Consider the following 27,969-nt stretch of genomic DNA (forward strand, 5'->3'; position numbering starts at 1 on the left):
AAATCTGATGCTGACAACAGGCACTTGGGAGAGGCTGTTCCACTTCAGGAGGGAACACAGCACAGCTGTGACCCCAGTACAAATCTGATGCTGACAGGCACTTGGGAGAGGCTGTTCCACTTCAGGAGGGAACACAGCACAGGTGACAGAACCATCACACTTTGAGCTGTTAATTTAATTTTATCCTTTGGTTTTTCTGAGCTGTTCTCATACCAAGTGATCTGACTTGAGCTCCCAGTATTCTCTATCATCCCAAGCCCTGGCTGATAGCATTAAAATGCAGCTTTGCCTTAAACTGAGATAACAACTCCAACAATTTCTGCAAGTCCAAGAGGAAGTCCAACTCCCTCATCCCCAAACATGAGCCTTCTTCCAAAACCTCCCCCTGCATCAGCACAGAGCATTCCCAAGGGAGGTGTTCCACAGAACTATGGAACTCAGCTTTCTGTACAGGAATTTTATTGAAATCAAGGTAATGGGTTTTTACACTAATGCCTCAGTGCATCTTCAAATCCAACTCCCTCATCCCCAAGCATGAGCCTTCTTTCAAAACCTCCCCCTGCATCAGCACAGACATTCCCAAGGGAGGTGTTCCACAGAACTATGGAACTCAGCTTTCTGTACAGGAATTTTATTGAAATCAAGGTAATGGGTTTTTACACTAATGCCTCAGTGCATCTTCAAGAAGGAAGGGTTTTCTTTAAAAATTGTTTGTACATAAGACAAGAAATCATCCAAATGAACATGGTACAGCACGATCCCTAAGCATGCACAACTGGACCTGGGGCTGCAGGAGCTGCAGGGGGGGGGCTCCAACTTTACATTCAGAACAGAAAGAAGCAGGTGCCAGTGGCCACTGGCACTTCATGGATGTCAACATCCAATCAGCCTTGGTGGAACTTCAGCCTAGCAAAGACAAATCCAAAGGAGCTCTAGTTCCTAGGAGACTGTAACTCTTTACCTGGGCCCTGATGGAAGCTCCATGGTCAGTGCCACACGGGAAGGAGCAGCAGAGCCACCTCCCCACCCTGCCAGTGTCACCAGGACTCTGTGCTCCAGCTCAGGCACCAAAAGAAGCCTCCCCTTCCATCCCTCGACTTCCCTGGGCCAAAAGCAGATTCCTTCCCCCCTGAAGCATGTTTCCATTTTTATCCTGGGAGAGGAGCCCCTCAGCTCCAGGACAGAGGTGTCCCCAGCCCTTTCCCAGGCCCCAGCAGCTCCAGCTCCTCAGCCAGGCCTGGCTTGGGATGGAGATGTGCAGCTGGCACAGAAACAGCACCCCTGAGCCTGCATTTGGTTACCAGCCTTGGGTTTGGTATGAAATCCTCCCAGAGAACATTCATCCTCTGGCAGAGCTTTTCTCCCTCAGACCTTGGAGAAAGCCACTAGCCACCAACTCCAACACTTCTCTGTCCTCCAGTTCCAGTGCATACCTTCCAGGAGAAGCACAAGCAGCAGCTCCCTGACACCTCAGCAAACCAGATTGGCCCCAAATTCACAGTAGCCAGTGCCAGAATTACTCATTGCAGTCCTCCTTCCAAAGAAGAGCAGAAATCATCTGTGAGGAAGCAGATCCTGAACCGTGTGCAAACAGCCCCGTTGCTGTGTCCGTTCAGCCGCCACCCAGGGGGAGATGAGGAAGAAGTGAGGATGAAGAGGCAGCCATTGCACACGCTGAGGTGACCCCACACCCTCCTCCTGCCTGCAGGATCACTGCAGGACCAGGGAGGTGTCCCCAGCAGCAGCAGCTCCACCTGTGAGTGCAAAGCCCAGACCCCAATTGTTCCTACCAGGGTGACACTGTGACCTCCCCATGGTGCAGCACTGGGAGCCACCAGCTGTGGAACCCCAAACCCACCTCTGTCCCTGTTAGTTTGGCTCAGCCCACCCTGAACCTCTGTGGGACAGCTCCATCCCAGGTGGGAGAGCTGCAGCCACTCCTGTCCCCAGGCAGGGGAAGCCACACGGACACGGGGCCAGCATGCACAGAGCCCTCCGCAGGGGGGGCATTGGGACAGCAAAAGGAACACAAAAATCCTTTCAAGTAATTAACCCAGCCCACTCTTGAGGTCACAGCTGCAGAGCAGCGACCAGCTGGGTCTGTCTGGGTGATAAGGCAAAAAGTCTGAAGTCCTGGAGGGATGGGAGGTGGAAGGTGGCAGTGGTGACAGGCGGGAGTCACTGCGGAGGTTCCTTCTTCACGCTCTGCCTCATCTCCTGGTGAGCAGCTCCAGCTCCAGTTACTTCTGCACACAGCTGGGCCAGGCCAGCCCGCCACACACAGCTGACAGGATGATGTACAGGATCACCTGGGGAGGGAATTGGGGATTCCAGTGTTCACTAACTGCCACAGCACAGACCTGGAAACCCCAGATGGTCAAACCCTCAAAGAACCTGTCTAACACTCTCCTGTCCCTCCACACCCCTGCAGCTGGGAACTGTCCCCATGGAGGTGACAAAGTGCTTCTCACCCTGACCCTGCAGTTGCTCCATCCACAGTCCTCACAGCTGGAGGGGAACTGTCACACCAAAAAAGCCACTTCAGAGTCACAGAACAAGATCCCAGCAGGACTGAGAGCTCAAAAGCCACCCCAGCTCAAGCAGAGCATCTCAGCTGCTCCTGGGGCAAGCAGGGCCAGCTCCTGGACACAGTGCTCCCATCTCTCAGAGGGTCACAAAGGTTGAAAAAGACCTCCATGATCGAGGTCAACCTTTGTTCAAACCCCCTCACAGCCACTAAACCATGTCACAAAGTGCCACATCCACTCATTTTCTGAACAGCTCCATGGTGACCCCAGCACTGCCCTGGGCTGTCATGGAAGGAATTTTTCCTAATATCCAACCCAAACCCCCCCAGTGCAACCTGAGCCCATTTCCCCACTTGCCTGGGAGAAGAGGCCAATCCCCACCCCATCACAACCTCCTTCCAGGTCCTTGTAGAGCCAGAAGGTCTCCCCTGAGCCTCCTCTCCTCCAGGCTGAGCCCCCCAGCACTCCCTGCAGTACTGACTGTCCAGGCCCTTCACCCTCTCCTCACACAAGCCCATCAGGAGGCACTGCCCTGGTTCTGCCCTCCCAGGCAGAGCTGGGCACACAAAGATCCCAGGACAGCGACAGGGGTTTGGAGTTTCCAGGGGTTCAGCAGCTCCACACTCACAATGGACACAATGATGATGACGATGGTGAGCTTGAGGTTCTTCATACACATGGCTCGGGCAAGGTTCCTGCTGGTGGTTTTGAAAGTGACTGACTGCAAGAGAGAAAAAGGGAAATCCCAGGATGGATTGGGTTGAAGGGACCTAAAACTCATCCAGTGCCACCCCCTGCCATGGCAGGGACACCTTCCACTGTCCCAGGGTGTCCAAGCCCTGTCCAGCCTGGCCTTGGGCACTGCCAGGGATCCAGGGGCAGCCCCAGCTGCTCTGGGTAACCTGTTATGGAAAGCTTGTCCCATCCCAAGTGTCCTCTCTGTACCCTGCAATTTCATGCATTCAAAATAGGGTTTGGGCACCAAATGACCCCAAACGCCCCCAGGCTGGATCAGTGCAGCCATTCCCACACAGCTCAGGCAGGATGCACCTGCCCCTGGAAGCAGCCACTCCAGCAGCTCATCCCACTGGGTAGTGCCAGCTTTTCCTACAAACCACCCTCCTGAGGCTGCAGCAGGCAGGAACCACATCCTGGGAGCTGCAGTTCTGCCTTGGGGCCCATTCCCAAGGTGGGGAACACCAGCCCTGGATCTCCAGGGATGCTTCCTCCTGGGCTGTGGGACATTCCCACTGCAGGATGCTCCATCCCTTCATCTCCCTGTGCTTCACAAAAGCCCACACTGCCTGGGACAGGTCCTCCATGAGCTCAGCCCAGCTGCTGAAGGAATTCCAGTCCCTTTCCCTAAAGCTTTACCTGAGCTCTCAGCCCTGCCACCACCTGAGGGCAGGGGAAGGTTTGAACACCTGGGAGCTCCGGGACTGCTCCCTGCTGGATAAACTCCAGGCATGTCTTCTGCCCTCCAAAGCAGGAGGGCTTTGGGACAGCTCAGGGATCCCCAGAGCTGCACACAGGAGCTCCTGGCACTCTCCCAGCCCAAGGATTGGATGCCACAGGAGCTGGGCACCAAGCCAGGATGCTACAGAGGAGGATGCTGAGCCAGGGCCAGGGATTCCCAAAGGAAAGACAAAAAGCTTCCAGAGTGCACAGCACTTTGCTAGATAACTGTGCTTTATAATTACATTAATTTGGGGTTTTTTTTAGTCTTCATTTCCTCAGAAACATTCCAAGAAGCTCCAGAGTCTTTAAAGATTATTTAGATGCAACAACTCAGCTTTTTTAATTTTAAATCAGCCACACTTTCCCTGCTGGTATCAGAACAACTCCACAGATGCACATTTTCCAGTTTATTTGCATCCAGCTGCCTTCAGCCAGGCTGCCAGGGAAGGGTAAATTGTGATTTTATCTCTCCTATCACTGCAGATCATGAGAGGGTTTCCCCCTCCTTGGGCACAAGGGATGAGGGCAGGGATGTGTCACCCTTGGCTGGCTGTGGCACAGGGAGCAGGGGAAGCTGGAGCTTTCCCAAACTGGGAAGCAGCTGGGAAACAGCTTGGAGGGGGAAGGATTCCCTGCAGGTCTCAGTTCCTCTGTGTCCTTTAAGCACCTCCTGGTGCTGTCCCCACCTCCCTGGTGCAGTAACACAACTTCCCCACACTCACCGAATCCACGAGATTCTCTGTTTTATCAATCAGCAGCTCCAGCTTCTCTCCTCTTTGTGCCACGAGGTCTGGAGAAAAGAGACAAAAAATCCAGCTCTGAAGGTGAAATCCTAGGGCAAAAAGCTTCTCCCAACACCCAAGCCCAAGCCAGGAGCTCCTGGCTGCAGCTTCCAGCCTTCCTGGGACAACCAGGGACTTCAGAAACAGCCTCACATCACACAGGCTGCATCCTGGGACTGAATCCTGCCCAATTGCACATCTCACCCTCTATTCTGAATGGTCAGACTTGGCCCCACGCGAAGGCCAAGCAGGAGCAGCTGCAGAGAGCATCTCCCAGGGAAGCAGTACCTATGTTCCGGACCATGATCCCTTTGAGCTCGTCGATTTGCGCTTGTGTCTCTGCCACCTGGTCCGGGCCCTTGCTCTCCGAGTGGTATTTCTGCAGCACAGAACATCATGCTTTACTCCTGCAGCTAGGTCTTACGAGCTCTAAGAGGAATTTGTCACACTTGAGACAGATCTGCTACTTGGAATGGTATAAAATTAGTAGGATGGTTTCTAAGGTTGTGTTGGAAACATAAAAATGTTTAATAAAAGGCAAAATAACAAAGATAATAAATAGTTTAATGAAGTTTAATAAAAGGCAAAATAACAAAATGCAGAATAACAAAAGGCAAAAGAAACAAGTTTTTCTTATAGAGAAAAACTTGAGTTAGGGGTAAGAGGTTTGTACTCTTGTTAAAACACTCTATAAAAGTGATTATTTCTTGTGTTTTATGTTTTTTAAGTTAATTACTTGGGTGGGACCTCTTGGCTTCTGTCTAATTGGGTAGCTCTAGGTCTGAGGTGAAGTCTTAAAGGTCTTATGAGATGTCTTTTTACTAAATTGAAGAGAGAAACTTTTGTGCTTTTTCCCTTTTTAAGCAGACAAAGAATAATTTGGTCACTCTGGCAACAGGGGGCACATTCCTAAAAGAACAGGCACGGAAAACAGGAGCCTCAAAAACCAGGAGTCAGGGAAAACAGGAGCCTCAAAAACCAGGAGTCAGGGAAAACAGGAGCCTCAAAAACCAGCATCCAGTGAGAAGAGGAGGCTCAAGAAGCCAACAGTTTGGGAACACCACACCAGATGGTGAAGGTGGCCAGTTTGAGTGGCCTGACTGCTCTCCCCAAAGGAAGGGAGCAGCCAGGAGCCATCCCATGTCCTGGAGCCATCCCAGAGGGTCTCCCCTGTCACCTCCTGGTCCAGCTGAGCCCTCACTGACAGCTCTGCTGCTGCCAGGCCCTCTGGTTTATCCTGAGCACTGCTCCTGTCATCCCTCCCGCTCCATTCCCTTCCCAAGTGACAGGGACTTCTCTCAGACTGTGCCCCCAGTTTGGGGATCCCAGGGATGCTCTGGTGACTGCACAGCTAGGGGTGGGTGAGAGCAGCATGAGCCAACACCAGGCCAAAGGAGCTGGAGTGCTTGCAGAATCCAAGGCCCAGTCAGCACCAGGGAACCGAGCTCTGCTGCTCCTGCACGGATTTTAGTCACTGTTCACATCACTGTTCTGCTCCATGATCACCCACACAGCTGCTTAAGTCCTGATTTTCTTCTGGTTTGGAGTTCAATTTCTGACAGCACAGGGAACCAGTCTGACACTGCCACCCCCACCTGGGCAGTCACAACTCACAGTGACAGCACCAAATCCAGCAGCTCCTCCAGCTCCACCTTCTCCTCGGGGGGAGATTCCCAGGAGGTTTCACACTGGCCACTGTCAAAGCCAGGCACTGGTTTTACTGGAAGCACAGCCTCCCTCTGCAGGATGATCTGAGTGCTGCACTTGAGCTGGGGCTGGATCTCTGCCTCACACAGGAACCTCCTGGAGAACCTCCCTGCTCCTGCAAGCAGGGAACGTCAGCCCTCACATCCCACGGGATCAGGGGAGGGAAGGGCTCTGTCAGCACTGACCTACCCTCAGCTGACCCCCGAATCCCAGCAATGTGCAAAAGCTCAGGCAGGCAGCTCCTCCTGTGCTGGGGGGGATGGAAAGGCTGAGAATTTAGAGGAATATCAGCCCCATTGCTCCAAAGACAGCCTGGCTTTTCTGATAAGGCAATTCCAGCTTATTCCAGCCCTGTGGAGCTTATAAAGTGATGAGTCAGCAGTTTGGGTAGTTTCACCAAAGTGCTGGTGGAGAGGAAAAGCTCCTTCTTCAGACACCCGAAGTTAATCCTATTCATTATGCACTGGCACTGTTATTCCTTGCTCTCCCCCTGCTGTGGAAGGCAAGGAGCAGCTCCTAGAATGAACTCCTGCGATTCTCCCTGCTGCAAAGCACCTGCACAGCCCCAGATTCCAGTGCAAACTTCAGGCAGGAGCAGCACAGGTGCAAATCCTCCCTCAGAGCCCTGGCCTCACCCTGCAGCCACCACACAACTGGTACAGCAGGGAGTGCTCCACAATTCCTGCACTGGGGAGGGCTCTGCTGTGCCCACAAAGGGCCCCTCCTCCTGCAGCTGTGACACCCCCAAACCCAGCCCTTCCATGGGATAAGCAGGGAAAGAGCCAAGCCCTCCCTGGAGAACAGCCCCAGCAGAGCTCTGAGAGCCTGGGGACAGCCCTAAAGCCACCATTCCCAGGACACCCCATCTTTAATCGGAGGGACACCTCCACCCCCCCCAAACGCCAGGCCAGGAGGGCTGTGGGAGCAGCAGGGCCTCACCAGCTGTGCAGCCAGCACGGAGGAGAACTCGCTGTTCATGGCGTAGGGCAGGGCGGTCTGCGCGCGCGAGCCGTACGTGGTCTGGAAGCGCTTCTTGATCTCGTTCAGGAACGTGAAGGCTCGGGAGCGCTCAAAGTCCTGCCAGCAGAGAGCACAGCTCAGCCACAGCAGCCTGCGGGGCTGGGGCTGCAGCCCGAGCTCTGCCTGTGACACTGGCAGCCCCGGGGCTGGGCCAGCTCCACGCCCGCACGCAGCGGGAGGATTTCCTGCAGCACTTCCGAAATTCCACACCAGGCAAATTCCACTGGCAGCTGGAATGGGCTCTGCACCACCAACCACTGCACTGAGACAGAACTGGGCTGGGCCAAGAACTTCACCCCAAAACTCCCAACCCACAGGAGTGGAAGCTCCCTCCCGTGGCAGGGCTGGAATGGATGATTTGGAAGGTCACTCCCAACCCAAACCATCCCACAACTCCAATTTGAGCTCCAGGCTGGGTTCAAAGCTGTAACTGAGGTTACAGCAGCTCCAGTGGGAGAAAAGGCACCCCAGAGCAGCCCTCACTAATAACTGCCATGTGGAAACCAAAACTCCCCAATTTCCCAGGGCCTGCCCAGGCTGCAGCTGTGTCCCCAGTACTCACATCATCTGTGATGCACAGGTAAATGATCCTGTCCTGGCAGATGTAATGGAACAGGTAGCTGCAGGGAGTGGAAAGGAACAAACAAAACGTCATTGGAAGCTGCCACATTTCCACAATTTCGTTTTCCAGAAGCCACTGCTGCCTGTGGGGCCTTTGGGGACTGGCAAGAGAAAATCCCAGCTATTCTACAGAGCTGGGACACATAAACATGTCCAAAGGAAATTCCCAAAAACCTCCCACTCCAGGGAAGTGAGGCTGGGACACAGGTCTCTGCCCTGAAGGACTGTTCCCATAAAAAAGTTCAAAAATCCTTGCACATCCACAACTCTCCTGGAAGGAGTGAAGTGAAACTTGTCAGGTACCACCCTGCAGACTCCTCAGAGAGGCCAAGAAGGATCCCAACAGCAGAGAGAGAGAAACCCCAGAATCCCTGATGCCAGAGGGAATCTCCCCTGGAGATTTATACAAAAGACACAGAAGCTGTTCTTAAAAACAAAAAGAACTCATTAAATGAATTTAAGGAGTTCAAAGAAACTCAAGTTTTTCCTGTTTCAGAACAGGATGAACTATCTTGGACAGAACTCAGGGGGTTTTCAGCCTACAGGCTGAGAGGCAGAGCATCCCTGGGAGGCTCTGGACAGGAGAACAACTCCAAGTGCTCACCGAGCCTCACAGCTCCCACATTCTGCTCAGTTACCTCCAAAAATGCACCCCAGCACTCCTGAAACTCAACTTTTCACTTGGCTGAACAGCACTCACAGCAAAGTGATTTTAAAGGAATAATTTAAAATATTACAATTTATCCTAAAATTCCAGCAGGGGAGAAGAGCTGCAGCATCCAAGGTGTGTCAGACTCCAGAGCAGGCACTGCCTCCAAAACATCTCCCACAGGCACAGGCTGTGCTCCTGAGCGTGTGGGAAGCCCAGCCCAGTTCTGCATCCTCAGAACAGCTCTGCAACAACAGCCTGGGCACCAGAGAGGATCCAGCCAGGCTGCCAATTCCAAAAAAAGAGCAGGAATGGGTTCCAAAAAAAGAGCTGGAATGGGCTCCAACCCCTCTAAATCTGTTTTTTTTGCACAGTTGTTCTAGTTTGTTCCCATTGACTCACCCACTTCCCACGTGCAGGAAGTCGGAGATGATGGAGCATCTACTCCCTGTCCTACCAACCCTGACCAAAGGTTCAGAGAGCTGGGGAAATCCTGGGAATAACCCCTCTGTCCTGCAGACTAGATTTGGGGCAGCTCAGGATGACTCCATGTGATCTGTGAGCACAGCTTGTCTCAAAGCCCCCAAGAAGGGTGACAGTTTCACTTAAAGCCACGTTCAAGCCTCAGAAAATCCAGGGGAAGCTTCCAGAAGCCAAACTCCAATTGTATAAAAATGGAAAATTTGATTTTGTATCAACTGCCCTGTGCTGCTGCTGGAGCTGAACTCAAATCCTGGTTATGCTGCAAAGTTCTGGGGGACAGAAGCAGCTATTGAGCTGGTGGCATGTTCCATCAAATGGGAATTTGGATGGAAAAAACCTGCAGAATCACAGAAAAACCCCCGAACACACCCAGTTTGTCCCTGCCCTCATGCATACCCACAAGTCCCCCGGAGCCCAGGAGAGGGGTTACTCACTTGCCATGGGAGTAGGTCAGTTTGTTGTTCTCGGAGGGGATTTTGGCCAGGATCTGCTCAGTGACCTCCAGGAAGTTGCCCCCACACCAGGCGTGCTTGGCCAGGATGGTGGTGCCCCTCGCCACGACTGCAAACAGGATGGCCATGGCTGCTCTCCTGCTTGGCACAAAACAGGTGACATCAGGAGTGGGGCACCTGCAGGGTGCCACAGGGAGCTGCACAGTGTCCCTGGCACAGGGAGCAGGACACCACAGCCACAAAGGTCTCTCATTTCCCCTTTCAGGCTCTGCTCACGATGACACTAAACCCTCTACAAAAAGGGTTTTTATCACCTCTGTGCCCTGTGAGGGTGGCAAAGCTGAGGCTACCCCAGAGCAGCTGTGGAGCCAACATCTCTGCCTGAGGAGCAGCCAAGGCAGAAACCAGATCCAACAAGTTTATGAGAATAAAAGAAAATTAAACCTTGAATAAATCACATTAAATGCTGCTCACAGCAGAGGGAAGGGCAACCCCAACAGCCAGAGCAGCTGTGGCTGCCCCTGGATCCCTGGAAGTGCCCAAGGCCAGGATGGATGAGGCTTGGAGCCACCTGGGGTAGCAGAAGATGCTGGGAGCTGCAATTGGATGAGCTTCAAGCTCCCTTCCAACCCAAACCATTGTGGGATTCCTAAGTCTCCAGAGCTGGAAAAACATCCCTGCTGCCACAGAAAGGGACACTCTTAATCAGCTCAAGTATCAGCACATTAATCTACAGCCAGAGCCAGATCTAACGCATGGAGCACATGTCAGAGCCCAGCTGGGACAGCTGCCCTGCTCATCCTGCACATCCATAAGCCTCTTTTCTGCTCAGGAAGGACTTAGAACGACTTTGGACCCTGCAAAACCCAAAAATCTCATTTTTCACTTTGTACTTAGGCCCTGCTTACTACCTGCTCTGTTCTGTGCCTTGACAGATCTGGCACGATCACAGACCTCTCCTGAACCCCCAGGAGAGCTCTCTGGGAACAGCCACAGAGCAGGAGGCCTGGCTGAGCTTCTGGACCCAGATTTTCCATCCCCCCGGCACTGCCTGGTGAGAATTAGGGATCTCTTCTGGATTAACAAGGCCATGAAGGGAGGTCCAACCACCACCCCAGCAGGGCTCACCTGGGCAGGCTGAGCCCCACAGACCCAGGCCTGGCCAGCACCAACCAGAGCATCTACAAACCTCCCACAGGTCTGAGCCCAGCACTGCAGGGGAAAAGGAAAAAGTTTTACTCACAGGACAGACTCCACACAACCACCTGGGAGCTCTGCCAAGGGGAACAGAACCATGGAATGGCTGGGGTTGGAAGGGAGCTCAAGACCATCCCCACGGCAGGGACACCTTCCACAGTCCCAGGCTGCTCCCAGCCCGTGTCCAGCCTGGCCTTGGGCACTTCCAGGGATCCAGGGGCAGCCCCAGCTGCTCTGGCTGTTGGGGTTGCCCTTCCCTCTGCTCTGAGCAGCATTTAATGTGACTTATCCAAGGTTTAGTTTTCTTTCATCCTCATAAACTTGTTGGGTCTGGTTTCTGCCTTGGCTGCTCCTCAGGCAGAGATGCTGGCTCCTGCAGAAGCTTCCAAGGAATTGCTTACTCCTTTACATTTCAGCTCCGAGTAATCTCCACTTTGGCTCATTTTCAGGTCGAAATGCTCCTGTCTTAAATAACATTGTGGGCTAACTCAGCTCAGGGAATTCACTGCACCCTCCTGTCCCTGCAGAGGACACAGAGGCTTTGGCCAGCCCGGGCTGCCCCAGGCCTGTGGAGCAACACCAGGGCACAGCCTGGAATCACAAACACCTCTTGAGCAACCAGCTGAGTGTCCAGCACCAGGAAACCACTGTCTGCTCCTGCAGTCACCCAGGAGCCACAGAAAGGAGCAGCTGTAGCAGCAAACACCCCCCAAACCCTGCCCCTGCCCTGCAAGGCCAGCTGAGACCCAGGGTGCAGAGCCCACACAGACACCTCAGTGCCCTGAGCAGAACTTATGCAGCCCCAGCTGAGGATTGTGCTTTAGACAATTCCTACAAATCTCTGCTCATTTAATACTGGACACTGGTGGAACCTGAGGTGACACTCGCTGGCACTGCAGGATCCCACAGTCCTCAATTCCCCGAGTTCCTGGCTCTTGCCTCCCTGGATTCACACCCTCAACTCCCCGAGTTCACAGTCCTGACTCCCCAAATTCCTGGCCCTCGCTGTGCTCAGGACACAGGACCTCTGTGCCTGGCAGTAACACCAGCCCCAGCTCTGAGCAGAAGGAGTTAAATGAAGTAAAAGAGATTAACCAGGAGCATTTTCCTCCCTGAGCAGCCCTGTACCAGCCCTGTGTTACTCCTGTTAGTAACACAAATCTGTTAGACTGCCACAGAACGTCCTTCCTCAGCAGTTACAGGAGTCAGGAATGAAATCCCTTTACATCAACCCCTCTGCAGAGCTTTTTTATATCTAAACTTACAATATTACACAGCTGGAAGCAGCCAAGACCAAACCTTCCAAAAAGACACTGCAAGATGCACGAGCTGCTGTCTGAGGTCCCTCTGGGGATTGAACTGAAAGATCCTAGAAACACAGAAAGGTTTGGGTTGAAGGGACCTCAGTCCCATCCAGTACCACCCCTGCCATGGCAGGGACACCTTCCACTGTCCCAGACTGCTCCAAGCCCTGTCCAGCCTGGCCTTGGGCACTGCCAGGGATCCAGGGGCAGCCACAGCTGCTCTGGGCACCTGTGCCAGGGCCTGCCCACCCTCACAGGGAACAATTCCCCTCCAAAACAAGGGCACAGAAAAAAGGCACAGAAAAAAACTCTTAAGGAACACCAGAAACACAGGCTCAGTCTCCAGCACGATGTTTAGAACTCCTGTAAGGATGATTTACTATTTTCCAGTGATTCTTCTGGACCAGAAGATTCCCAGGTTAGTGCCAGTGCGCCACGGAAGGTCCCTGCCTGCACTTCCAGAAATCCTCTTAACAGAAAGCAAAGGGCACCGCTGCCCTTTAAGCAGGGAACAAGGGGAGGTGTTGCAACCCAGCGAGTTGCAAACTGCTGCAATAAAGAGATCGTTTGAGCAGGATGAGCTCAGCAGAAAGCAGCCCTGGCTTCGGGCTTCCCTTTAACCTCTGCCAGGCAGCTGGAAAAATCATTATTTCATTACAGAATATTCCACCATGAAGTCCTGGGGCTCTCCTGTTCATTCTGAACCTGAGAATTGTGACATTTGTGCTCCAACTTATCCCAAGTTCAGCCTCCCTTCTGCACACAGAATTCACTTCAGTTTCCCACACTGCATCCCTACAGAAACAAATCACCAAGGAAATCAATCCACGTGGTCTTCCAGCCCCATCACCTTTCCTGGAAGCAACATTGCAGGGTTTGGAAGGGGGTAAGGACACACACCACCACGGTGATTGAGTAAGCAGCTCTCTAAAAAGGGAACACGTGCAGCCCATGGAATCGGGGAATTGTTGAGGTTGGAAAAGCCCTCCAAGAGCACCAAGTCCAACCATTCCCCAGCACTGCCAAGGCCACCCCAACCTCTTTTGTTCCCCAGGTGCCACATCCACATGGCTTTTAAATCCCTCCAGGGACGGGCACTGCACCACCGCCCTGGGCAGCTGTGCCAGGGCCAGACAGCCCTGCCCACCAAGGAATTCTCCCCAATATCCAACCTGACCCTCCCTGGCACAGCCACATCCTGACATCCTGTCGCTGGTCCCTGGAGCAGAGCCCGACTCCCTCCAGCCTCCCCACAGCCCCTGCCAGCACACCTGTGGGTAATTAATTCATTAATTAACTAAGCCATGCAGTGCTACATCCGCAAGACCGTCCACTCCCAGACACACCAGCAACACCTCAATAACACACCGGTAATACACGGGTAACACCCCAGTAACAGGCCAGTAACACACTAATAACATCCCAACAGTGTACTGGTAACAGGCCAGTAACACAGGAATAACACCCCGGTAGCACAGAGATTTAACACCCCAGTAACAGGCCAGTAACACAGGAATAACATCCCGGTAGCACAGAGATTTAACACCCCAGTAACATGCTGGCAACACCCCCGCTAGCAGGCCAGTAGTACACTAATAACATGCTAGTAATACCAATAACATCCCAGTAACACGGCAATAACACACCAATAACACCCCAGTAACACATCAATAACACCCCAGCACCATGCCGGTAACACCCCCAGTAACAGGCCACTAACACACTAATAACATCCCAGTAACACAATGATAACACGCCAGTAACACCCCAGTAACACAATAATAACACCCCAGTAACACCCCAGTAACACACCAGTAACACACCAGTAACACCCCAGCACCATGCCGGTAACACCCCCAGTAACAGGCCACTAACACACTAATAACATCCCAGTAACACAATGATAACACGCCAGTAACACCCCAGTAACACAATAATAACACCCCAGTAACATCCCAGTAACACACCAATAACACCCCAGCACCATGCCGGTAACACCCCCAGCAGCAGGCCACTGTCACTAATAACACCCCAGTAACACGGCAGTCCCACATCAGCAGCACACGGCAGCAGGCCAGCAGCTCTCCCGTAACACGCCGGTATCACCGCGGCAATCCCCGGTCACTGTGCCCCCCGTGCCTGTGCCCGGTGCCGAGCGCGGCCTCCTCCCGCCGGCAGCGCCTGCCGCCCGCGGGGCTCAACATCCCAGTAACACCCCAGTAACACGGCAGTCCCACACCAGCAGCACACGGCAGCAGGCCAGCAGCTCTCCCGTAACACGCCGGTATCACCGCGGCAATCCCCGGTCACTGTGCCCCCCGTGCCTGTGCCCGGTGCCGAGCGCGGCCTCCTCCCGCCGGCAGCGCCTGCCGCCCGCGGGGCTGGGGCTGGGGCTGGGCCCGGCCGGAACCCCCGCTCCCGAACCCCCCGGCCCGACGCGTTTCCGGCCGCGGGGCCGCCGGGAGCCCGGGGCTGCGGGCCCGGAACCGCCATGGCCGGCAGCGGCAGCGGGCCCGCGCTGGAAACCGTGAGGGGGCACCGGGCAGTGGGACCGGGACCGGGATCGGGATCGGGGTCGGGGGGGCCGCTCGGTGCCTTCCGTGAGGCGGAGCGGGGAGCCGGGCCCTGCTCCCGGGGAAAGCAGCTCACGCTGTGCCAGGGAGGGTTAGATGGGGTATTGGGGAAAATTCCTTCGTGGACAGGGCTGTCCAGCCCTGGCACAGCTGCCCAGGTGGTGGAGTGCCCGTTCCTGGAGGGATTTAAAAGCCGTGTGGATGTGGCACTTGGTGACATGGGCTGGGGTGGCCTTGGCAGGGCGGGGGAATGGTTGGACTTGGTTCTCTTGGAGGGCTTTTCCAACCCAAATGATTCCCTGCTTCCATGATTCTGTCATTCCCAAGCCTGGCTTAGTGGTAGGGCACCCTCGCGTGTGGTGGGGTGGCATCAGTGTCAGGACAGATCATCACAGCTCCAAGGGACACCCTGTCATCCTGTGGTGCACAGCAGCAGGTGGACGTCAGGACTAACCTGGTTCAAAACTAGGGGGAGTTTTGGAGCTTTCCCTCCTCTCTGAAGGTGTTTTGGTCCCACAGCAGCACCAGAGGTGGCCCAGAGATATCTCCAGCCCTCCCAGCTACTCTGGGGAGCTGAGCGTGGGGGCTGATCCTCACCCTTCAGGTGTCCCCGACAGGGAGGTCACAGCTTCTCTCCTCTCGCACTGGTGACAGATCCAGGCGGATGGGACTGACGGGAACTGTGTCACGTTCGTGCTGCACGACGAGGATCACACCCTGGGCAACTCCCTGCGCTACATGGTCATGAAGAAGTGAGTTTCTGAGGGACCTCCGTGCCCTGCTCTGGCCTTCTCCTAACTGATCCACACCTCAGCTGTCCCTGGGATCAGGCAGACGATCCCAAATCCCCTCTGTGCACACCCTTCCAGCCTCTGTGTCAGACACAGAGCCCACCTGCTGCTCCTCCTTTCCCTTGTGCTGTGTCAGGACTCTGAGAGCACCAAAGCCCTCAAAGGGCCTGACCAGCCTTTCCTGAGCCCCCACCCACACCCTCCCCTGCCCAGGAACACAAGTTAAGCTCAGCTCAGGGCTTTCAGTCCTTCCTGGGCTGCTGGAGGAGTAACTGGGTCCTGGACTCTCTTTGCTGCCCAGAGAGGCTGTGGATTTCCCATCCCTGGAACTGTCTCAGGCCAGGCTGGATGGGGCTTGGAGCACCCTGGGGCAGTGGAAGGTGTTCCTGCCCATGGCAGGGGCTGGGACTGGGCTGCCTTTAAGGTTCCTCTGATAAATCACTGTGACAACACAAAAGAAGCTGCTGGCCAAAGCTGGGGGCAAAGCTCCAGCACTCAGCTCAGCTGGAGGGAGAGGCCCTGCAGCATTTTGGGAGCTCCTCCAGTGCCCTGGACCACTCAGCCTCTTCCACCAGCAGAGCAGCAGCAGGTTTGGTTACAGGGAGAATTGCAAGCATCCAGGATCCCCTGTTTGGATCTGCAGAGCTGGCACTGCTCTGGCTGTGGTGCCAGCACAGTGCCAGCCGTGTCTTTGCCCTGCAGAGCTCCAGCTCAGCTCAGAGAGAGATGGGTGTGAGGGAACAAGGTCACAGGGAGTTTCCCCTCAGCACATCCCTCCCCTAAGTCTTTCTGGAAACATCCAGAGCCCCAGCAGGCCTGGCGTGCCCTGAGCCTCTCTCTTCCCTGGGATTTGCTGTGGACTGGCTTGGGTCTCACTGCTCCCTCTCCTCTCTGCCCTCCTGCAGCCCTGACGTGGAGTTCTGTGGCTACTGCATCACACACCCCTCAGAAAGCAAGATCAACTTCAGGATCCAGACCAGAGGTGAGCCTGGGGCATCTCTATGGCTGGGGCCCTGTTCTCATGGAATTCCCCCTGCTCATGCCAGCTTCCCAGGAGTCTGTGTAAATAATGGAAAGCTTTTCTCCCTGTCCTCTGCCAGGCACTGCAGTGCTGAGCCTCAGAGGCTGCTCCCAGAATTCTGCTCCAGCTGCAGTGGGAAGCAGCATCCCTGGCTCCAGGCACCTGGGCTGGCTGGGAGCAGCCCTGGCACCCCAAGCTATGGGGCTGGGGAGGGGGCACACCCCTGGGAGGTGGGGACTGCCCTTGGGAACCACCTCCCGTGTCCCTAATCCATCTTTTCCCATCTTTCCCCAAAGGGGCCCTTCCTGCTGTGGAGCCATTCCGGAAAGGGCTGAATGACCTGATGGGTGTTTGCCAGCATGTGCTCAACACCTTTGAGGTGAGGCATTCCTGGGGAGCTCAGGCTCAGTTCTGTCCCTTGGGCCATTCCTGGAGAGCTCAGGGTCAGTTCTGTCCCTTGGGCCATTCCTGGAGAGTTCCAGGTCAGTTCTGTCCCTTGGGCCATTCCTGGAGAACTCAGGGTCAGTTCTGTCCCTTGGGCCATTCCTGGAGAGTTCCAGGTCAGTTCTGTCCCTTGGGCCATTCCTGGAGAAGCTCAGGCTCAGTTCTGTCCCTTGATCCCAGAGCGGGAGGCTGAGGCCTGTGTTGGAGACACCTTTGGCACGAGAACCTGGGAGGTTTTTTGGCCAGGCTCTGCCTGATCCATGGCATGGCCTGGCTCCCTTTCCCTTGGAGTGACTGTAAAGCTCAGTCACTTCCAGAAGCACCTGGAGCTCTGTCAGAGCTTCCCAGCCTTTCCAGGCTCTGGCCAGAGCAGTCCCAGCACAGCAGGGTGGTGGCTCTGTGCCACCCCAGGTGACATTTGTGCTTTGCTTTTGTTTCAGAGGAGCATGAAGGAGTTCAGGGCACAGAAGGAGGAGGAGATGCAGTAGCCTTTGGGAATGGCATGGATGTAACCTCTGTGTGTTGAATTCCCTGTGTCCAAACCAGGTCTTTTTTGTTGTTCTTTTTTATGACTTTGCTGCAAAATGTATTTTCTTTAATAATAAAGTTTATTAATTTAGATGCTGTAGAGCTCATGCTGTGTCCTGCTCAGCACAGGGATGGAAAATCGTAGAATGTGGAGACAGATTGCTCCACAGATTGGGAAATTTATGGAAAATGGGCTGGTCTTGAAATTCCTCAGTCTCTGTTTTCCTTGAAACCCATTTGTCTTTATGATTTATTTGTAAAACCATTTCAGTGAAAGTTAAGCTAAAAGCCCACCCCAACACCTGGAAAATGTTTTAATTGCATGTCTCATCTCTTCTCCCCTTTTCTTCTCTCAGTTTTTCTCTATGACAAGGTAGAAGGGGCAAAGAAGGAAAAAGAGGGAAAAGAGAGATGTGGGAAAACCAACAAAAAAAATCATCAAAACCCTGATAAATACAACTTTTTCATGTAGTTTTTCTGAAAATTCTGGCAAGAATGTTAGAATGGAATCACATGGATTCACAGTCACATGGAATCACATGGATTGCAGTCACAGACTGGTTTGGGTTGGGAGGGACCCCCACTCCCTGTCCTCCCACCCCTGCCATGGGCAGGCACTCCTTCCCCTATCCCAGGGTGCTCCAAGCCCTGTCCAACCTGGCCTTGAAAGCTGGCAAATCACCTGGGGGATGAATTACTGCCAATAATAAATGCGAGAGAGCCCTTTCCCATGTTTTACTTGGTTCTAGTGGCTCTTCCAGCTGAGATTGGACCTTCTCCACTGCCTTTCCCACCTCCACATGACCACGAGGACGTCTCTGTCCCTCACAGGGATTTACCCAGGCTTTCTTGGCTTTCACAGCTGGGAATTGTCACTCTTTCCTCCTCACCCCACAGAGTGACCACCCCAACATTCCTTCCCTTCCCACACGCTCCCCCCGCCCCACGTTCCACCCCGAGGCAATGGCCAGAAGTCCCTTGGTTTTCCTGCGAGGAAATGAAAAATCCTGTGAGGATGTGAATGCCCTTCCCTCTCCTGCAGAGGTGACCACGGGGATCAGGGGCTGGGTTGGAGCTGGTCCTGGGGAGTGCTCCAGCTCCTTCCAGCTGGGTTGGGACACGACGGCAAAGCTGATTCAGGCCCAGCCAGGAAGAGCCTGGGAGAGGATCGGAGGGGTCCTGCTGTCCCTGTGCCTTGTCCTGGACAGTGACACGGATTTAGGAAGAGCTGTACTTGTTGCTCAGGCGGGAGCTGCTGCGGTCCAGCCCCAGCTCCTGCCCCGTGGCTTTCCACTTCCCAACAGATCCCTTCTCATCCGTGGGGGTGATGCTCAGGGCCGGCCTCTGGCACCAGCAGCACAGGCACGACTGGGGAGACACAAGGGGGAGAGATCACACGTGGGATATGGGAAAAGAGGAGGAAATATTCCCGTGTTGTCCAGCAGGTGTCCCTGCGCAGTGCCAGGCTGGGAATTGCTGGGAATTGCTGAGCCTTGCTGTCCCGCAGCTCTGCTGGGAGCGGGTTTGCCAGGATACAGCTGGGGAGGGTGGGAAACGATACTGAAATTTGGGGCATTTTTTATAATTGTGTGTCCTCGTCATTAGGGGACAGAAAATACAGGTGATGCTTAGATTCCATCCCAACAGGTGGGCTCAACTCCCATCCCATCCCATCCCATCCCATCCCATCCCATCCCATCCCAATCTCCTTCCCTTTCTTTCTCAGGGCTTCACCATCCTGAAAATTATCTCCCAAAGTCTTGGGTTCAAAGTCTGGAGCAGCCCCAGCCCCTGGTCTGATGGTTTGTGGAGATGTTCCTGTTCCAGAGTGACAGGGAATTTTTGGCTTGTCCTAAATCCTGCTCTGGCAAAAGCCTCCCCTCAGAAGGGCACTGAGCACTGGTGTAATTGGAGAAGAGAGATATCTAACGGGGAAAAATTGGGATGAGGAATAAAATCAGCTTGTGCCCCTGGGCCTGGGGGACCATTCCTACCTGGAAGCAGTTCTTGAATTTCCGGCTGACAAAGTACAGAGCCACGGGGTTGATGCAGGAGTTGAGGGAGGCCATGTTGATCCCAAAATAATCCATCACCAGGAGGAAGCTGAGATGGGAAGGGAGAGAACAGATGTGTCAGAAGCTCATAGAGAACAGGGAATTTCCAAACTGCCTGGCCTGGGATCCTGCTTCTGTGGAGGAGCAGTGACTGATAACAGAGACGAGCACAAATCCATCCTTCCCTGAGAAAAACCACTTTTCCTTGCATGGAACATTCCCTGAGGAAGCCAAGAACAGGAGCTGTGATTTCTCCTGGTGCTCCTGATGTTCCCAAACCCCAGCACAGCAGCAGCCCCTGGCCTGGGCTGACGGGTGGAAGGAGAGGGCACCTCCCACCTGGCAGAAAGTGAGGAGCCCTCAGCCCTGCTGGGAATGTTCCTGTACGCAGGGGACCTCAGCTTCACAGGGACATTCCAAAATTTAATTTAACCCTTCTCATGTCCCCCCACCCTCTCCATGCCCATCAGGAGGGCGGTGCAGTCCGGGCAAGGAATTACTGAAAGCAGGAGGTGGAAGGCAACTCCCCCAGTCTGGCCCAAGCCCACAGGGCCTGTGCTGGTCCCTGGCTCGCAGGGCTGGGGGCTCCCAGGCCGCTGTCACCTGCTGGGGGCCCTACCTGAGCAGCTCACAGCGGTTGGGGTCTGTCTGGTCGTAGATGGTCTTCTTGAGGATGCGGCTGAGGTGCAGGGGCAGCCAGCAGAGCGCGAAGATCACCACCAGGCAGAACACGGTCTTGGCCACCTCCCGGCGCTGCCAGACAGGGGCAGGGGGAGGATGAGCACAGGGGATTCCAAATCGTGGAATCATGGAATGGTTTGGATTGGAAGGAACCTTAAAGCTCATCTTGTCCCACCATCGGCAGGGACGTTTTCCAGGTTGCTGCTGGAACCCTGCATCAGGTCCAGGCTGCAGAAAGGGGCAGGGCAGCAGCAGCTCCACGTGGGCCAGACCCCTCCCCACCACAGGTCCTGGTGGCTCTGCTGGGATGGTGTTCCCTGGGACACGGGGCCTCCTCCATCCATCCAGCACACTGTTAAGGTGACAACTAGCTGGAGCCCCTCAGGGAATCATTCCCAAAGTGTGGGAGGGGACAGTGAACTCTTCCCTGCACTCCTTGTCTGGGATTTGGCACATCCAGCCTTTGGTCCAGTGTGGTGTGGGCTGGGATAAATGACCAGGAGAACTTTAATGAAGCTGGGCTGCAGCCAGAAGGGTTTGGGGTCATCCCTGAGGCTGGAGATTATGGAGCTGAAGGCCCTTTTCCCTGCACCAACATGCCAAGATCCACTGTGAGGATCTTGGATCCACTTGGGGATCTTTGCCAGCTCATCCTGTCCTTCACAGGGATGGGAAGTGTCCCCCCTCCAAGAGCACTCCCTCCTCTTTGGGAATGCCAGCACTCCTCCCTGGTTCTCTCACCCGTTTCATGTGGTCGTTCAGAGCGATCCTCATCCCGTTCCTCTTGCTCAGCATCTCACAGGACATGAGGGTGTAGAAGATGCCCGTGCACACCAAGGGCAGGCAGAAATAGAAGCCAAAAAGCCACCAGTCCTTCACGTCCCGGTAGAACTGTGGGGGAAAGGGCAGCTGGGGGAACCTGGGAGGTGCATGTACCTTCCTGGAGCGGGATTGGGATTGGGGTTGGGGTTGGGTTTGGGATTGGGGTTGGGGTTGGGATGCACAGGTACACTCACGAAGGGGGATTGAGATTGGGATTGGGATTGGGGTTGGGATTCGGGTTGGGGTTGGGATTGGGATTAGGTTTAGGATTGGGGTTGGGATGCACAGGTACCCTCATGAAGCGGGTTGGGGATTAGGATTGGGATTGGGATTGGGGTTGGGATTCGGGTTGGGGTTGGGATTGGGATTAGGTTTAGGATTGGGGTTGGGATTGGGATTGGGGTTAGGGTTGGGATTGGGGTTGGGATGCACAGGTACCCTCATGAAGTGCGATTGGGATTGGGGTTTGGGATTGGGGTTGATCTTGGGATTGGGATGCACAGATACCCTCATGAAGCGGGATTGGGATTGGGATTTGGGTTGGGGTTGGGATTGGAATACACAGGTACCCTCATGAAGTGCGATTGGGATTGGGGTTTGGGATTGGGGTTGAGGTTGGGATTGCGATGCACAGATACCCACATGAAGCGGGATTGGGATTGGGATTGGTATTGGGATTGGGATTTGGGATTGGGGTTGGAGTTGGGATTGGGATGCACAGATACCCACATGAAGCAGGATTGGGATTGGTATTGGTATTGGGATTGGGATTGGGATTGGGATTGGGATTTGGGTTGGGGTTGGGATTGGAATACACAGGTACCCTCATGAAGCGGGATTGGGATTGGTATTGGGATTGGGATTTGGGTTGGGATTGGGATTGGAATACACAGGTACCCTCATGAAGCGGGATTTCTGCTCCGAGGCCAGCATGCACACCCACAGGTGCTGCTCCCAGTAGCTCAGCTCCACCATGTCGAAGGCGATGGCCTCGGGCACTGCCAGCACGATGGCCACTGCCCAGATCAGCAGCACCTCCACGGCCTTCCACATGGGGATCCCAATGCCCTGGATCCGGCTCCAGGACGCCACTGCTCGGTACCTGCTCGCGTGTGGGAACGTGACAGGAGCAGATGGGAGTGAGAAGAGCGGCCAGGGAGGGGAGCAGAAGGTGAGGTTAGAATTGTCCCCAAAGATCCTTTCCTTCACGCCTTCCTCCTCCACCTCTGAACCTTCCCAAGTGTGGGAATGGGAAGCAGAGGCTCAGAGGATGGATGGGATGGGGGCTGTTCTTGGCCACCCTTCCTCACCACCCCACCCACACCATGAGTGTCCCCTCAGCCTTTCCCAGCAGGATTTCAGCTCTGTCGCCAGAGAGCTCCTGCTGGATTGCAGCTCCACATGAGAGCAGTCTGTCCCCACCTTGGCACTGGCCTGGGAACGAGCTCCTGGTTCTGCCATCCCGCCAAGGGACGGGGCAGGCTGGGCTGGGCAGGGCAGGGTGGCTGTTGTGTCTCACCTGTCGATGCTGAGGGCACAGAGGCTGAGCACCGTGATGCCCACGGAGGCTTTCTGGATGAAGGGCACCAGCTTGCAGACCTGCACCCCGAAGGGCCAGTCCTTGGCCAGGAGCTGGGGAGGATCCACAGGTTACCAGGCTGCTTTGGGAAAGTGCTTCCAGCTTCCTCTCTGTGGGTGCACCCTCGAGGTGTGGGGAACCCACAGAGAGCAGGGAGAGCTCCCTGAGCTTCCCACCACTGGGAATGTGGTCACTTTCCCACGGTTTGCTGGCACTAGGAAACTTTCCTTTCCCTGTCTGGACACAGAGATGAAGGATGGTCCAGACACCAGCTCCTGACTCCAGACCCTGAGGGGTTTTGAAGAGATCTGAGTCCTAAACTCCACACTAGGCTGCTTTTGATTGTTTTCAAAGAGAGAATTAAAGTCATGCTCTGACACAGCCAAAATCCAGCCTGGACAGCTCCAAAGCTGTGTGTCCTAAGCTTTTTGCACACTCTGACCCCTGAGCACACTCACTTTCCTGACAGAACACGGGCTCTGTGTCCCCATGCTCAGCCAGGACAAGCAGAGGTGGGGACAGTGTGTCCTGATGGCTGGAGAAATCCAGGCCACTCATTCCAGAGCAGAATGAGGCTGAGTTCACAACCCTTCTGTCCCTGGAGTCCCCTTCCTGAGGCTACCCCAGAACCAACCACCCATTCCAGCTCCTTCCTTCGGCCTCAGCAGCAACACAAACCATGGAATCCCAGAAGGCTTTCTGAGGCACCTCAAAGCCCATCCTTGCCGTGGGCAGGGACAGCCTCCACTACCCCAGGCTGCTCCAAGCCCCACCAAGCTGGCCTTGGGCACTTCCAGGGATCCAGGGGCAGCCCCAGCTCGTGCAGGAGCTCCTCCCAGGCCCCCGGGGCGGGAGCAGCCCCATCCCAGCGGTGCCAGGCGGAGCTGACCTTGTAGACGTTGATGGGCAGCGCGATGAGGATGTAGAGCAGGTCGCCCAGGGCCAGGCTGGCGATGAGCACGTTGGGGCCGTTCCTCATGCACTTGTTCTTGTAGATGATCCGCAGCAGCGTGGAGTTGCCGATGATGCCCACGACGAAGATGGTGCAGGACACGATGGTGTTGATGTACTTGAAGACGTGGCGGATGTCGGCGGGCCTGGCGCACACGGGCAGCAGGGGCGGCTCCGAGGGCAGGCTGCCGGCGGCGCCGTGCGACCCGTTGGACACGGGCACGGCCCGCGGCAGCCCGGGCTGCGCCAGGCCGGGGCCCAGCGCCCCCAGGGCCGCCGTGCTCTCCTGGAAGGCCCGCGGGGTCTGGCCGTGCGCCCCGCAGAACAGGCAGCTCAGGACGACGGCCAGAGCGGCCGGGAAGGGGATGGGTCCTGCGGAGGAGAGGACAGCGAAGCCGGGGGCAGGAGTCCTCATGGTGCTTGGGGAGTGTCTGTGGGGTCCTGCTGGGATCTGCCAGTGGAGAAAGGAACCAGGGAGAGGAATTGTTCAGCAGAGGATGGAGAGATGGGGTGTTGGAGGGAAGGACGGTTGTCCAGCCTGGAGAAGAGAAGGCTGAGGTCTGACCTCTCGGGGTCTGAAAGCTCCTCACAAGAGGCAGCTCTGATCTCTGCTCGCTGTGAGCAGGGACAGACCCCAGGGAACGGCTGGAGCTGTGAGCAGAGAGGGTTAGGCTGGATATCAGGGAAAGGTTCTTCCCCAGAGGGTGCTGGCACTGCCCAGGCTCCCCAGGGAATGGGCACAGCCCCGAGGCTGCCAGAGCTCCAGGAGAGTTTGGACAGCGCTGCCAGGGATGGACAGGGTGAGGTTGTTGGGGGGTCTGTGCAGGGCCAGGGGCTGGGCTGGATGATTCCTGTGGATCTCTTCCAAGCTGGGATATTCTATTTTATTATTCAATTCCATTTTTGAGTTGTTGGAGAGCTTCATCATCCCAGCAAACAGAAACAATGCCACATCAGATCCCACCAGGCCAGAGCTGTTGACCCTGAGGGTGGGGTTTGTGCTGCTAAATTTAAACAGTGCAGTAGAACAAGCTGGAAGGAGAACAAGCAGTCCTTGTGCCTCTGACGTGGCCCTGCAGTGGCTGGGACACCTGCCTGTGCTCAGTGACTGTGGGAGCAGGGACTGCACCTCCTGCATCGCTGCTCCTGTGGACAGTCCCAATTCCCTTCTGTGCCCATCCCCCTCCTCACTTGTAATCCCAGAATCGTTGACATTGGAAAAGCCCTCCAGGATCATCCAGCTGTGCCCAGTCCCCACCTCCTCACCAGCCCCGAGCTCTGAGTCCAGGTGTTCCTTGGACACCTGCAGGGATGGGCACTCCAAACCTCCCTGGGCAGCCCCTGCCAAGGCCAAACCACCCTTTCCATGGGGAAATTCCTGCTTGTGTACACCCTGAGCCTGCCCTGGCCCAGCCTGAGGCCGTTCCCCCTCCTCCTGTCCCTGTTCCCTGGGACCAGAGCCCAACACCCCCCCAAGCCCCCACGGCTGTCCTCTCCTGTCAGGGAGCTGTAGGGTTTAGTTTTGGGACATTCAGTTCCTGACAGGTTGAAGTGGCAGTTTTGGGGCACCTCTGTCAATGCCAGCACATCTGGGCAGTTCTGCAGTCCCACCTCGGGGTCCAGAGAACCAGCAGAACTTTTCCAGCTCATTCCACAGGGAAACTGAGGCCTCACCTCCATCCCCCTGCCCAGCCGGTCCCACGGCTGCTCCTGCAAAGGGAGGGCTCTTCAAAACACTGCAGGGCTTTTTCCAGCCGTGCCACGCTGACGCCTGAGCTCTCACCCTGTCAAAGTGCAGCAGGAAGAGCCCAGGGGCTGCACCACGACCACGGGAGAGAGCTGAGGGTGGTGCTGGCACCATCCCAGGGCGTGGGTTTGAGGAAGGGGTTCTGGGAGATCCAGGCTGAGAAATGAGCCCAGAGAAGGAGAAGGAGAGGGCAGCAAACTCCAGCCTGTTCCTCGAACAGGGATAAATCTGGGGGCTCCAGGATGGAGTCAGTAAGGAATACTTTTGTCAAACTGTGAAACTTCCCAGCTCTGAAAGAAGAAATTGCTGTGGCTGGAGCCTTTGTGAGAGTCCCTGGGATTTCCCTGCTCCAGGGAGCAAGTGAGGAAATTGCTGTGGCTGGACTGGGAACTGGAGCCCTTGTGAGAGTCCCTGGGATTTCCCTGCTCCAGGGAACAAGTGAGGCAGGGATCAGGGAGCCTGACTGGGATCAGAGCGGGGACTCAAGCTCTGCTCTGACGCCTCCAGGCAGAGCTGGGATCTGATCCCAAACCCACTGCACCCAGGATCTGCTTCCAGGAGCAGCCAGCCAAGGCACTCCAGGCTGCAGCAGGGCTCTCCCTGCCCATGGCAAGGAGAACCCCAGGCCCTGGGGTTCTCCCACCCTGGGAGGGGGTGGCCAGGCCAGCCAGGAGCCCCCAGGACTGACCACAGCTCCTGTGGACACGGCTGCGGGAACGCCTGGGCTGGGCTGGGAAGGGTGAAGAAAGCAAGGAAGAGATGGATAAATACCCCAAAGGATCACAAACCTGGGCACAAATCCCTGCTCTGACCTGCTCCAGGGATTTCAGCCTCGCTGAACTCCCCAGCCATGCCTGGCACAGGTGCCAATGGGGCTGTCCCAAACTCTCCTCCCCACCGTGCCCACGGGAGTGCAGCTCTCAGGAGAGGGCAGAGCCCGCTCAGAATTCCTGCCCGAGGTCCCTGAGGGCTCTCAGGGACAGCTTTGGATGGCACAGCCACTGGTGGCTGGGGGACAGCGGTGGCACTGGCAGAAAGTGCCAGAGCACCCCTGGAGTCGTGCCCAGAGCCCCCCAGAGCCCTGGGCTGTTTCAGGAGCCCAGCCTGACCACAGAGCTCTGGTAAAGAAAAATGTGAGAGCATAAAAACCCTGGGGCTTGGCAGAGGAGCTCATGTGAGGGAGGATCACAGGACACAGCTCCTGCCCAGCCCCTCCACAGCACAGCTACAAAGCACTGCAGAGGAAAAACACTTCCTCCCCAGCTCGCCTTAAACTGAGTCAAATCTTGTATTAAATACAAAATTCAGGCAAGGAGAAACTGTTTTCTCCTGTCCAACTGCCCATTTACTCCTTGCTCTTCCCATCTTGGAGTGCTTGGAAGCACAGCCCTTCCTCAGCTGAGGGAAACTGAGGCACGGGAGCATCAAGAAGCTTGTTCAGATGGGAAACCAATACCAGCATGGTAAAACCCCAGATCCACAACTGCTTTCACCCATCCCAGTGGGAATTTTAACTGTGCCAAGCCCAAATGACAGCTGAAGTCACTGGAATCCTGACATGGATTCAGGGAATCAAGGAGAGATCCCAGAGAGAAACTCAGACTCAAAACTGTCACTTCAACCCTACAGAGCCTGATTCTGTCTGAAAGGAGCTGTGAGTGGGATTGGAATCCCTCTTCCCTGGAAGCCCAGGAGAGCCCAGCACCTCCATCCTCACGTCCAGCAGCCTCTCCCTCCATCCTCCTCCTTCTCCTCTTCCTCTCCCTCCCTTCCAGAGCAGTTCCACCTCTCCAGACTCATCTCTCCAGACATCAACCACAGCTTTTCTGTGGATAAATATTGCAGCACAATCTCTGTGGATGGAGGAGAGGAGGGAGAGAGGTGACAGCAGCACATCCCACCGCTCCCTGCCCTGAGCAGGAAGAGTTTCCACCCCAGGAGTGATGGATTTCTCCTCTCCCTGCCACATCCTGGACCTGCTCCAGGCACCATGATCCCTTCAGTGCCTGCCCCAGAGGGGGCTGCAAAAATTCACCTGACACAAGGAATCATTTTGTCTGCAGATGAATGCACAGAAGAGCAAAGCTTCCCATGGGAGCCGTTACCTTCCTGCTGACCATGGAATTCGGGAGCTGTTCCTCAGGGCTCCTTCCCCCTGCCCGGGACGCTGGGCATGTCCTGGGGGAGCTGCAGTGCTTTGGATGCTGGAGTTGGCTTTTGTGAGGGGGCTGGAGCTGCGGGAATGCTCCTTCCTGCCGTGGCTCCGCAGTGGGTGGTTTTATAGAACATCCCAGGGCTCCCCCAGCACAGCCCCTGCGACCAATGGCTGAGGGCGGGATGGGGACGGAGGAGGGAAAAGCGGCAGAAACACGGGATAGCTCTGGGAAGGAGTGAAAATAATAAACAAATAACGCTGCACTGGGGGTGGCACTGTCTGCTCCATGAGTGACAGGATCCTCATCTCAAGATTTGTTCTAAGTTGCTGATGAGAACTGGACCAGCCTTGCTTTTCTCAGTGGTCAGGGTGTGTAAATAGAGTAGAAATCATCTGTACATGCACGAAAAGCCAAGTTTAGT

The 27,969-nt window shown here is 55.3% G+C and overlaps 3 protein-coding genes across 6 annotated transcripts; 1 reads left to right on the plus strand and 2 right to left on the minus strand.

Annotated features, from left to right (window-relative positions):
• Positions 1-615: 615 nt before the first annotated feature.
• VAMP7 (vesicle associated membrane protein 7) lies at positions 616-14,548 on the minus strand. Of its 4 annotated transcripts, none has more exons than XM_039731209.1 (9): positions 14,526-14,548; positions 12,163-12,266; positions 9,683-9,838; positions 8,058-8,115; positions 7,415-7,552; positions 5,057-5,147; positions 4,709-4,776; positions 3,157-3,249; positions 616-2,309 (listed from the first exon to the last, which is right to left on the minus strand). In XM_039731209.1, exons 3-9 carry the CDS (start codon positions 9,826-9,828, stop codon positions 2,241-2,243), a joined length of 663 nt encoding a protein of 220 aa, XP_039587143.1. In that variant the 5' UTR covers positions 9,829-9,838; positions 12,163-12,266; positions 14,526-14,548; the 3' UTR covers positions 616-2,240. The 4 variants fall into 4 exon arrangements, with proteins under 4 accessions (XP_039587143.1, XP_039587144.1, XP_039587141.1 ...); XM_039731210.1 differs by lacking the exon at positions 14,526-14,548 and adding an exon at positions 14,341-14,368; XM_039731207.1 differs by lacking the exons at positions 12,163-12,266; positions 14,526-14,548 and adding an exon at positions 14,341-14,362.
• Positions 14,549-14,640: 92 nt separating this feature from the next.
• Positions 14,641-17,660, plus strand: LOC120512650 (DNA-directed RNA polymerases I and III subunit RPAC2-like). The gene is made up of 5 exons (XM_039731211.1): positions 14,641-14,728; positions 15,429-15,526; positions 16,471-16,547; positions 16,883-16,965; positions 17,471-17,660. The coding sequence occupies exons 1-5, from the start codon at positions 14,693-14,695 to the stop codon at positions 17,516-17,518; spliced, it is 342 nt and encodes a 113-aa protein (XP_039587145.1). The 5' UTR covers positions 14,641-14,692; the 3' UTR covers positions 17,519-17,660.
• On the minus strand, positions 17,620-27,653 carry LOC120512642 (endothelin receptor type B-like). The gene is made up of 8 exons (XM_039731193.1): positions 27,498-27,653; positions 23,584-24,096; positions 22,635-22,747; positions 22,013-22,217; positions 21,035-21,184; positions 20,232-20,365; positions 19,553-19,661; positions 17,620-18,926 (listed from the first exon to the last, which is right to left on the minus strand). The coding sequence occupies exons 1-8, from the start codon at positions 27,510-27,512 to the stop codon at positions 18,777-18,779; spliced, it is 1,389 nt and encodes a 462-aa protein (XP_039587127.1). The 5' UTR covers positions 27,513-27,653; the 3' UTR covers positions 17,620-18,776.
• Positions 27,654-27,969: the final 316 nt, after the last annotated feature.

This window comes from Passer montanus, unplaced genomic scaffold (assembly GCF_014805655.1).
Source record: "Passer montanus isolate IOZ18808 unplaced genomic scaffold, ASM1480565v1 scaffold76, whole genome shotgun sequence".
NCBI classification, from domain to species: domain Eukaryota; kingdom Metazoa; phylum Chordata; class Aves; order Passeriformes; family Passeridae; genus Passer; species Passer montanus.